The 12,412-nt window shown below is 29.8% G+C and overlaps 2 protein-coding genes and 1 long non-coding RNA gene across 3 annotated transcripts in view; 1 reads left to right on the top strand and 2 right to left on the bottom strand.

Annotated features, from left to right (window-relative positions):
- Positions 1-30: 30 nt before the first annotated feature.
- On the bottom strand, positions 31-5,895 carry LOC112904185. Its single transcript, XR_003230947.1, has 6 exons — positions 5,810-5,895; positions 1,772-1,944; positions 1,202-1,347; positions 1,012-1,134; positions 656-819; positions 31-316 (listed from the first exon to the last, which is right to left on the bottom strand). It is a non-coding gene; the product is annotated as an uncharacterized LOC112904185 (long non-coding RNA).
- LOC108732991 (integrator complex subunit 4) lies at positions 4,336-8,041 on the top strand. Its single transcript, XM_025973606.1, has 11 exons — positions 4,336-4,389; positions 4,445-5,184; positions 5,250-5,448; positions 5,562-5,730; positions 5,828-6,022; positions 6,083-6,352; positions 6,433-6,676; positions 6,734-7,062; positions 7,125-7,348; positions 7,403-7,628; positions 7,724-8,041. Exons 1-11 carry the CDS (start codon positions 4,336-4,338, stop codon positions 7,939-7,941), a joined length of 2,868 nt encoding a protein of 955 aa, XP_025829391.1. The 3' UTR covers positions 7,942-8,041.
- A 264-nt stretch (positions 8,042-8,305) lies between these two features.
- Positions 8,306-12,412, bottom strand: part of LOC108732990 (uncharacterized protein C18B11.02c) — a 119,119-nt gene continuing 115,012 nt past the window's right edge. The window contains exons 9-10 of the mRNA XM_025973599.1: positions 11,814-12,118; positions 8,306-11,547 (exon numbers count right to left, since the gene is read on the bottom strand). Of these exons, the coding sequence (XP_025829384.1) occupies positions 11,470-11,547; positions 11,814-12,118 (383 nt within the window). The 3' untranslated portion in view covers positions 8,306-11,469. The remainder of the gene's footprint in view (positions 11,548-11,813; positions 12,119-12,412) is intronic.

Raw genomic sequence — 12,412 nt, 5'->3', positions numbered from 1 at the left:
GTTTTGTATCTTATACTTGTTATTAATAAAGAGCAATTAAAATTAATTATATCAAGTATTCTCACCTTAATTAATTATAGACTGTAACGTTCCAACGTTTGCAGATATGAAAAGCAAACCAAGTCCAGGAGGAATGCCAAAGAAGAAAACTTGTTCTATTAGTGGAATTCAAGTAAATCTCCTCTTGTTCTCACTTATCTGTTGAAAATTAGCTGCATAATGTTGCGAGGTGAAGACGAAAACAGCAAATCAAGACAAGACATTGGTTGTTTCAATACCATCAATCTGAAATTCTCTTTCTCACCATTTGGACGATCTGCAGAAACGGACAAAAAGAAGTATTACTTACATTATTAATTAAAGAAGAGATTAAATTAAATAAAATATTAAATGTAATAAAAATATACACGAAAAGACAAGTAAAATACCTAAATTATAAAATGGCGATGTGTCAATTTTATTCAAGACATAGATAAATGTTAAAGGCTATAGAAGTAACCATAGATGCCTGTACACAACAGATAATTGATAGAAGAAAATCATAGATGTGGACAATAGATATCTGTTAGAGAACAAAAACCATAGATGCCAGACATGGCAAATTACTATGAAAATAAGTACTATCAAAATAATAAACAGTAAAGCAATTTATTACCTCAACGATAACTCTATGGTGATCATGTTTCATTCCTAAATACATTAATGTGAATTGGACTTCATTCGTTCTCTAAAAATTGCACTTTCCAAGGATTCCACTTCTCCACATTTTGAATCCTTATTTTTTGTTTTCTTGTTCGTTTAATAAGTTTAAATGATAACCTGTCGAAACAATTTAATGTTAGTTTCATCTTAACTATTATGTTTTAAAACATAATAAAACGGTCCAACTATAACAATGCAGAAGAGTAAGAAACTTTAGCAGTAATTATTGTGAAACAAATGAAATACAAGATTTAGAAAATCACAAACTATTTCACACACAACTTCATAAAATAATTAAAGATTTCTTACCCTTTCAACACATGACTCCACTCCAAGTCCAAGAGAAAGAAGAGTGGGGCTCTGTTTCTTTACATTTCGACTCCTTTTGATTTACCCTCTGTGTTCATTTACATATTATGTTTTCATGGAAACCTGTTGGAACAACTTAATGTTAATTATTATGTTCATTAGATTTTATTTTATTATAAATGATAATTACCATCGTTAACATCCTATGTCTACGTATTTTTCGACCACCTCATCAGAAATATTTTTGGAAATAAAAGTAAATCTGACTGTCACTGATAACATCTGCAAGTAGTTCGTCCATATAGGTAATCCAAGAATGTTATCTGCAAGGCAACCCTGTATATAAAAAAAAAAAACAGTCGTTAAAACCCAATCTCTACAATAAGAAGGCAAAGATGAAAAACTTTTGAGAAATATTTAACATATTTTGGCCATAAAACGAAAGCAATTCTTCACGACGTGGTCACATCAGTATGAAAAATCTACAATCATCGCCTAAATCTGTTTTCAAAATTCAAAAACTCTTAGCAAAATACCAATTATTCGATCTCAAATAAACTAATAATCTATAAAAATTCATATTGGATAAATAGTCAGGTAAGATGGACACCCATGTTGGAGCACAAAACCAGTACGTTACCGAATTCGTTCACGCTAAATAAAATCTAAGCATCGGTAATCGAAACCCACCAAGGGCTAAATAGAAATGTATTCCACACAATCAAACAACGGAAATTAAAAAAAAATTAGAGCTTAATACCTTCAGACGTCTCCATTTACGAACAGCAAAAACGGCGGCTTGCATTATCGCCTTCTCGAAGACGATAGTTAATCGAAGCCATAGATAATAGATACACAAAGGGTGATCGAAGCCGAAGAAAAGATGACAGACAAGATCGCCGGAAGACCCATAGATAAAAATTCCTTCTATACCTATAATACATAGATAATAGGGTTTATAGATGTGTTCAATTATATTAACTCAATTTAATTCCTAAATAGAAACTGATGCGTCTTTAAAGAAAATACCCCAATAAAACTACAACACTAACAAGATATTATAACAATTTCTAGTAATGAATGCAATATTTCTAAGTAAATTAATTAAAAATTCTTGGTTAACATAGGCAATATTATATTAATGTTTTTTGTATTTAAATGTGACGGAACCTTTTTTTTCCTATTGTCACTGATCTGCTTAATTTAATCACCAAACCGAACATAAATTACAATATTTGCACCATTATTTAGCAATCGCTCATTAAGAGAATGTAGGAAAACCTCTCGATTTGGCCAAAGTAATAGATATTTTTGTAACAGTGAATAAAAACGCCCATACTTTAGCGTCTTGGATTACCTACGTGAAGTTGAATGTTATAGTAAATACTACAGATACTCATATATTTGTAATACGTTTCGATGAAAGTATTCATCATTATTTGTTTATAAATACAAATTTATCTTTATTTTATTTGACATTCCAAATACTTTTTCAATAATATTTCTTTTATCTGCTAACGATTTATAAAAAAAATTGAACTCNATAAATATATTTTTTAATACAAATTCAAAAGTCAAGTATTTATATTTAAATACTTTTAATAAGTATTGTTTCTAAGTACGTATACATAAATTAATTTTTAAATTATATTTGATCATTATTCATAACGCAGGAATTCATTATTCTAACTAAAAAGTTATCATACACATACAGAAATAGACAAATATTATTATTAGAGATAAATTACCGACGACGCGATTATAAAAAAAATGTTGTTAAAGAGATTAAGATGAAGACAAACAGATATCACTTTGAGAGACTGTTATGGTTGTAGGACTATAAAAATAAAATGCAATGATCTTTAAAAATGCAAAAATAAACTATAGAATTTAGATATCTTCGAAAGAAAACGTTGTTACAACTTTTTCAATCTTTGAACAGAAGATTAAAAATTCATTGTTTTGTATCTTATACTTGTTATTATTCGCGAACTAGAAAAAGAGGTACATTTCTTTTCATTTTCAGCCGCAATTTTTTATTAAGAAGTATTTATCTCGTTAACTATTGTCACTTTATTACATTTTTATAGATACTCTTATCACAATTTTTCCAAATAAACCTAACAGTTTTTTGTGCGCATTTTTAATTACAAATATCTCTATAAGAAATCTTATAAAAAATCGTAATATACAGGACACAAGTTAATAATGCCCACATTAAAGAAACATACAAAAAAAGTGAAAAATATTAATTTATATTATCAGTATTGTGTTGTAGAATCATGACTACTTTCATAGACTGCTTACGTGTCAAACAAAATTTAGATTATTTAATTAAAATCCACAAATTTAGTTGCTTACAAATGTCGACTCGCACTGTAACATTTCTATTTCTATCCAGACAGACAGCACACTCATTTAATTTGAATTTAATAGTTTTAATAAATTTTTCATCTTTTATATAGGCAACCCACTTCATTATAAAGTATTCTGAGCGTCAGGTTGCAGTACCAGTTCTGAATTCCTTTACCTATTAATGACGACTTTCAAAATCAAGGTTTAAAATATTCACTAGTAATTTTTAGCTACATAATTTTAGTTTCTGTCCACCTACGACGACTTTATTACATTTTGCCAGTTTCGGTCCATTCATACGACAGAAATTAATTTATCAAGTAATGAATACGTCGTCTTTAAATTACATAGGGGCTGAAAGCACAGCCTAGTGATTTCCAACTATTAAATTTGTTTCGCTTTTGCCTCACAACTTTAATACATTTTGGTATTTTCGTTTCGTTTAATAAGTGATTAAATTAAAACTACGTAACATAACAGCGCTATCAAAAAATTATATATAAAACAATTAGTTTGAACGTTTTAAGGGCTAAAAATATGTAAGAAAAATATATACAACTTAGTGATGAAAGCCGTTTTAGAGCTAAAATTGAANAATAAAAATCAAGCAGAGTCAAAACATAAAAACGCGCTCAATACTTTACCATCTGAAAATAATTGTTCTAGACTTCTTAAAAAGTGAATTTAATGTTAAAATGTATTAAAAATTTAATGGTGCATGCAGTTTTGAAATACGAATTAAGATATAGAAGCTATACACATTTTATTTGACGAAAAATACAAAAGTTCCAAATAAAAATGCAGGCTACAAACTATTTATGCAACCTCATAAACACTACGGTTCTGACTTTATCTATGATAGGTCTATGATTCTAACCAAAAATTTGATTGTATGAATATGATTTTAACCTAAAAACCAAAACAAACTGCAATCTAATATTTATTTTAAGGTGAATTATATTTTAGAAAATGACGGCTGTATTAAAAAAGAGGGCTTTAGCAGAATATAGTCATACGATTCAAGTAAGTAAATTAATGTACGTTTTACGTTTACGATACTAATTTTGTATAATGATAGGAACCACCCTTACAAGTTCCAACCAAAAAGTTAAAATTAATAAATAAACCAGCAGCCAGTAGCCCCGTATTAGCGCTTATTAGTTGTCTCGAAAGTTGTAAGAATAGTAGAGAAGTCTTACGTACATTGCTAAGGACATCAGACAACTTTGAACTTTCTACCTCGGACATTCCAGAAGTGTTGAAGAAGTTAAGTGATCATTTTAAATTGGAAGCAGAATCTGCTGTTAGAGTGAAAATACTGTCACTTTTGTTGGATATTGGTAAAGAACCAAGTGCTGATATAATATCTATCATAGATGAAGCAATTATGCTAATAAAAAATGAAGTTTCACATAAGGTGATTGCACAGGGCATCAATACTATATTAAATTTAGGAAAACTAGTGACAGACAATGTATCATTACATTATAAATTGGTTGAAATTGCTAAAAATTACTTGAAAGATGTTAGTCATGCTGTTAAATGCAAATGTTTAGAAACAATTGGAGTTTTAATACCAGTTTGTACTGGAAATGAAGCTGATAAAATATTAGAATTGGTTTCATCATATTTTGATAATGAAGATGCACGAGTTAGAAGCCAGGCATTTTCTACCACCATTGCATTACATGAAAGGGGTATCAAAATTAATCCAAATGTTTATAAAGATGTGTGTAACTGTTTAAAAGATGATTATGAAATTGTAAGAAAAGTTGTACTCAAATTGGTTTGGTTGCTTGGTATTACATATCCTGAAATGTAAGATAATTAATGCAGAGCTAAAAATTTAGTTTACAGATATTTTTTAATATTGTGAATTTCAGTGTTGTAACATTACAAGACAGTGAACAGGAAATTAGACTCATTGATGATGCTTTCGGTAAGGTGTGTAGTGGTTTAACAGACCTCTCAATTTATGTAAGAGCTCTGTCAGCTAAATTGTTGGGTTCTATGGTTCTTGTTAGTCCCCATTTTTTGAATCAGACACTTGACAAGAAACTTATGTCTGATATGAGAAGAAAGGTTTGTTTAATTGCTACAAAAATCCATTTCCAGGGAAATGTGGGGTAAACTCACTACATTTACCTGTTAATTTTTTACTTCCTCAATAAAATGTTGAATACTTACTTTTGTAGAGAACAGCTCATGAGTTAGCATGGGAAAATGTAACGAGTGGCGAATGGTCAAGTGGTAAAAAGTGGGCGGATGATGCCCCCCGCGAAGAAATCGACGCAGATAGTGTTAATTTAATGAGTAGTGGTGCTTGCGGTGCTTTTGTACATGGTTTAGAAGATGAATTTCTTGGTAAAACAATTTGATTTTATAATTTAATAAAAAGCTCAGCGGGCTTTTATTTTACTTAAAAATATAAGATAAAACTTACATTTTCTTCTCTTCGTAGAAGTTCGTACTGCTGCAGTCGAGTCGCTGTGTCAGCTGTCCCGGAATAATCCTGATTTTGCAAACATCTCCTTGGATTTTCTGGTCGACATGTTCAACGACGAAATCGAAGATGTCCGCCTAAAAGCGATTGATAGTTTGAGAATTATTTCCGGACATATAATTTTAAGAGATGACCAGTTAGAAACCATTTTAGGTATTCACAGATTCAACTTAATTATAGTTACTATAAACTAAATAATATACTTATTTAAAGGAGCGTTAGAGGATTTTTCTCAAGAAATCCGCGAAGGGTTATATAGAATGTTAGCTGCTTGCAGAATGTCTACAACAGCAGGGTTGAAAATGTGTGTTGAAAAGCTTTTGGACAATCTTAAAAGGTACCCACAAGACCGAAGATCTACCTACAGGTGTTTGCAAACAATCGGAGCACAACATCCTGAACTGGTGTTGCCCTTAGTCCCCCAATTTCTCACAATTCACCCTTTCTTCGATATAGCTGAGCCAGACGTTGATAATCCACAATGTATCCTTATATTTCGAATTTGTTGTTCAGATTTCACAATAGGTATTCAAAACGAGAATTTTCTTTAATAGAAAATTTAGATATATGTATTTTAATTTTGATCTTAAATGCTGCTAAAAATCTTCCAACAATAACTCCCTTGTTGGAGCCCCACACATTGAGACATTATGCGTATTTGAGGGATACAATGCCTAACTTAGTTCCCGAATTGAGCCTTTCTGGAAATGTTAACACCACTATTTCAAGACCCATGTCCGTCCCTGAAAGTATGGAGTTTCTAAAGGCAGTTGTGGACAGTGTAAACGCAAATCAAAACTCCTACAGGTAAATAAAATTATCAAGTTGTGAAAATGCCCATTTAAAGTTAAAATGCTCCTTTAGTACTCAGACTTCATTTTTACAAACTGCACAAGAACAGTTAAATCGTTTAAGTAACATGGATGCAACTGTATCTGGTACAGCACATTTTACAGCCCTGTACATAGGGGCGCAACTTTTGATGGCTCAAATTTTGGAAAAGGGCTTCTGGAATAATCCTGGTACTTTGGGTACACAGCAGTATAATAATTTAAAAACCAATTTAAAAAATTTGCTGGAAATATGTTTGAAAATGCAATTTCTTTTCGTGGGTCTAAGCCCTAAAGATAGTTGTGTTGTTAAACAGTTCAAACTCAGGGCTTTGGCCCTAAATCTGGTGTATATAGTAAAAGGTGCGTTAATAATCAAATTAATAATAACCACATTTTATCCGATAAATGTAAATTCTTTTTAGGAAGTAACGCATCTGCCTTGGCACCCTGCCATCATTTCATGACTGCTTTGGATGAAATGCAAAAAGATCTAAATTCCACGGACTTGGAACCCGATTCATTCACATCTACGGTTTTAAACGAGCTTTCATGCCTCGAAGAACCCAAGCCTGGAACTGTTGCCAGAATCCTAATTCCTATTTTAACTCAGGCAAAACTAAGAAAAATCCCTGAGCCAAATATGAATGTAACTAGCTCACCAAAAAGTTTTAAACTAATTTAAAGAAATTAAACATTTTAGGTTCAAATGAGTCAGGTGCAAATTTTGGAACCCAGTGGGCAATCAGAAACAACCCTAAAATTTACTGCAGGGCTCATTATGGCAGTGCCTTTGGAAGCAGAGTTGAATAATATGTTGGATCCAAGTCGAGTTCGATTGAAAATAAAATACCCTGATCAAAAGACCCAAATTGTTTTGCCTAGGCCTTCTCATCTGAAACCTTTAAATTTTGATGGACCCAATGAAGGTAAAAATTATAAAATTTAATTTATTCTATGATATTAACGCTTTTACTATTTAAATAAATTAAATTAATTTCCAATAATTTTTCAAATATTGCAGATAAGCAAGTTGGACATAACTTAAGGCTTCTGACAACAGTTCTTATTTCACATCAAGTTTGGTCTGAGGCTTGTAATATAGAAATAAACATTGCCTTGGCCGTTCCCGAAGGAGACATTGGAAAAAGAAAGTTTTCCGTGGACTCCCCTTATTTACTGGACTTATGTAAACCCGTTAAAGTCAGTGTTGCTCCAAAGCCCATCAAGAAGGGAATTTAATCAAGTGGAACGGTCTTGAATGAAAATTCAAATACAAAACTACCAGGTCATGTAAATAATATTGTAGGTAAATATTTTTTGAGAGAATAAATGTTATTTTAAAAATCTTTTATCTTTATTAAAATTTAANTATTGATAAAGTCGGGTTTAAAACTTTGAAACTCTTGAAACTTGATTGTCATATAGATTTTCTTCATTGAATTGAAATTTAAAGAAAATCAAGTTCGAAATTTATTTTTCAAGAAATAGTTTTCCAATATATTTTCAAGAAAATGTCCCTAGGCTTGCCAAATTGAATGTGAAAATTTTGGCAAGAAAGACTGTCACTTCACTACCTACCTATATTCGGTGTAAATGGATAATATGAGAAATGCGTTTTTATTTATTACCCTTAAAATCTAATACACTGTTTACAGGAATAATATGCACACATAATTATTTTAAAAATTGTAAAGAAGAAAAAAGAAACAATTTCCTACTTAGGTAACAATCACAGATGACTGCAAAATACAAGAGAAAATAATAGTAAGAATAACAACAATCTTACACACACTACCTGTGTGGAGTAAAATAAAAATTATTTTTAACAATATATCTTTTTCTCCACTTATGCATCTACTTTACTTATTAATATTGGTCTAATAAGTTATTCATTTCATAAATTAAGTAATGTAAAAACTATATTTATATTCGATAAGTAATTGTATCGCCAATATATAATTTTAGCTTATTTTTACAAAACTGGTGCTCTACAAAAGCGTGCGTATCAAATATTTTCTTTACAAAATAATTTATGATGTTGTTATTTATAGAAGACCTTTATCGTTCTTTTCTTTTTTTTTCTTCTTTTATTTACATATAAAACTGCAACAAATTTCTATCACTAACGATGTTGATTTTATGATTTTAGTAATAAGAAATAATGATCAATTTTACATCTTTGCATCTACTTTTATTTTATTTTTTAAATATTTAAGCTGAAAAATTGACATGTATTTAGGATATATATTGTTCTGATATATTAATTTCAATTATTTTAAGTGTATTTAATTTATCAATTAAATGTATAAAAACTTAAATTCTCTTCAAAATGGGAATTGTTGCAGTTTGTAACTAAATAAAACTAAATCATTCGTCTGCAGCAATAGTTACTAAATAAAGCAAGGTACTTTTAATTAATTTTAACGATTCCACCAGTTTGTAATTATTTACAATACTACACAAATAAATTTAATAACATTCCATATTTCCATGAAGAATATTCATAGCAATAGGATCACAACTACAATTTTAGGAATTTCCGTTATACACGAATGTCCTTTTCTTTGATTTATTAGTAATAAAATTAAGTAATTAATTTTATAGTATTTTTTGTACAATTCCTTTTCATCATAACAAGGATTAGTTTTGTATAGGTATAAATTCTTTTTACATATTATATATTTTGCTGTTGATTGTATTTATTATCAATTTTAGAACAATTTACAAGCAGATAAACAATTAATTGTAGTGGAAAGTAATCATTTAGTCATTTTGTACAAAATGATGTTATTTACCCCAAGAATGGGGTAAATGGAATTTTATTTTTACTATAATTACGAATTAAACTGCTTTTGATATGTAACATCTTACTGCTTGGTATGTGTGTATGTGGGACTATGGGAGCAATCTCGTGAATGCGGAAGTTAGGGTGGGGGGGGAAGCGCGCGTTATTCAATCAATGTTGTCTACATTTAACGCTGAAAAAGTCGGAAAAAAGGAAGAAAGAGGAAAAACTAACAGCTGTCAACCACTGATCTGGTAATCCTGTATTACTATGAGCTTACGTTGTGAAATTATTGTTTTGCTCATTACATACGTTAGATGTTACATATGAGTACTGTGACTTCGCATTTTTTTAAAATGTGACATTTCTCTACCAGTTTCTGTAGAGAATTTGTTATAATTTATAAAATTAATATTAGTGTAGGTATAACAATAATTTAATCTACACTGAAATTAATTATCGACATTGCATTTAGAGTAAATAATATTTGATCATCACAGACGTTCTAATGATAGAGTGCCTATTTTGTGACGACTATTATTAATTTTATTATACACACAACATTAATTTTGGTTGTTAAATTCCAAACACAATTTTTAAAATAGATAGTCATAAGTCTTAATAAATATTAAATTAGTTGTCACAATAAGGCACCATTCGCAATATTATTTACATTTTTAAATTCCAAAGAACACAATGCGTCCTTTTCAAGATAAAGAAAAACGGTGGAACTTTTATATTGTCTACTACTACATCATTAACTACTATCTGTTTGCTAAATTTGCCCATTACGTACCATTACTATAAAAATATTTTGAAGATACCAATCTTAACGTTTGTTTTGATAAAGTAATTTTGTAAATGGCACAGGTACATGTGCAGGGGGCCATACAGAAAAAAAAATATTGTTGATATACTTTTCTATTATACAGAATTTGTTTCTAAATTTTATTAATAAGAATTAAATAAGTCAATGTAATACAGATAGAAATTCAAATAGAACTTTCGATTAAAATTATAAAATTTGAGTTAATCGTTTAAAATTTGATTTACCTCCTTCTGTATGGGTTTGAAATAATGGTAGATATTTTATTATTATGTTAACATAAATGAAAATAACGCTTAAACGCTTGTTACATATAAATAAAAAAGGGACAGAATTCGGTTTGAGTTCTATTGGAGGTGTTTATGGCGTGCTGGCGAGAGTCAAAGAATTCGGAAAAACTTTTTGAAAAATAACATTGATTAGATTCATTCTTCAGTCAAGGATATAAAATAGATAGAAGGGATGATGAAAAAAGCAATTGAAGACTTTTTTAAATGAGATTCAAAAATTGTTTTTAGTAAAAAAAATTATATAGTACACGACGAATGATGTTTAATACTTTCAAATAATTCTCTACGTACCGACCTGTATTTAATACTCATTTTTCTATTTCAGGCACTTAACTGAAGATTTCACGATCTTTTTGACTAAAATTCTTCTTTTTATTGTTCCTTGTTTCAGTCATATAATTACTGGTTCTTTTTGTTGGTAAGTTAGCACAGAAGTTTGTCCTGTTTGCTAGATAAAAATTGATAACGAATGTTATGCTAACCTAAGTGTTATTATTATTTTTCTTGTTATTATTTATTATAATAATTATAAAAACTAGCAAATAAGGGAAATTGACATTAATACTGGGCAATTCTACAAACAAAATAAAGTAAATATAAATATTTTTTGTTGCATTGGTTTTTTGATTATTTTTCGCTTTCCTAAACACTTTTGAATTAACAATAATAATAATAATATTTATTTACTTTCATTTTCTAACTTAATTGGGATGGTCTACATACGATGATTGTGATTGGACCCTGCCGTTTTATGTGCAAGGATTATACACTAGTTCAGTTTTTGACAAATTAAATTGAACTATCAACAAAATATACTTTTTCGTATATATTTTTCAAGTCCTGTACGGTTCCTATAACTATTAACATCAGCCCGACGATTTTGATCCAATCCAATCGGGTTTTGCCCATTCTGGGAGTTCAGTTTCGTAAGCCCAACCAGGACCCTGAAAATACGATATTAATTAGTTTTCTGTAGAAAATTTAAATAAATTGTTATTAAAATGTTTAAATTTACATATGTAATAAATTATTCCTGCCTCAATATATATTTTTTGTTACATATAAAAGTTTTCGTTTTGGAGTTCATTTCACAAAAAATGAGATTCTTTTTTTTAATTAATTATAATTACATTTTTATAAAAGAAAAAGGGGAAAAATATTCATACATTTGAAAATTTCAGAAACCAATAAAAAGCTAAGAGCATCTTACCCTGTATTTCCACGCATGCAGATACATCACGAGGTCCTGCGGTTTAGGGTCTCTGTAGCGTACTTTGCACTCATAACAGTGTTTGTCTACGGTCATTTTTTCGGGGTTGAACGCCATGTCTGGGGCTTCGTGGCCTGTTTGAGTTGCAACAGTAACTTTATCGCCTTCGCAACTTTCCTGAGTCGACGTGTTACTACAGAGTATTACAGGGGTGGTCTCGCAGGTCTCTTCGCAGGGCGATGCTTCTCCGCATGGGGACGATTCTCGAGAAATCGCGTCAGCATCGTCGTTTCCTATCATGTTTTCTGAAAAAATAGAACATTTTTTCTTTAATAATTAAAATGGTTAGGCAAGAAAAAGGGACATTTCACCTTTCGATTTTTTTTATAATTTAATTAAACATTACGATTAGTAAAGGTTTCAAGAAAATTTATTTGCAACTCTGCAATCTTGTTATTTGTATAGTCACACAATATTGTAGTGAGTTACAAATAATTTGCTAGAAATATACATTAATTGTAGTGTTTAAATTCGTTATAAACAAGTTTAAATAAAATTTCATTTTTATTTTTAATTTCTTGAAAAAAAAAAATGAATTA

This window comes from Agrilus planipennis, unplaced genomic scaffold, assembly GCF_000699045.2.
Source record: "Agrilus planipennis isolate EAB-ADULT unplaced genomic scaffold, Apla_2.0 scaffold51, whole genome shotgun sequence".
Classification (NCBI taxonomy): Eukaryota; Metazoa; Arthropoda; class Insecta; order Coleoptera; family Buprestidae; genus Agrilus; species Agrilus planipennis.
Note: the sequence above shows the minus strand (reverse complement) of the source record. Positions and strands in the feature narration are given on the sequence as shown.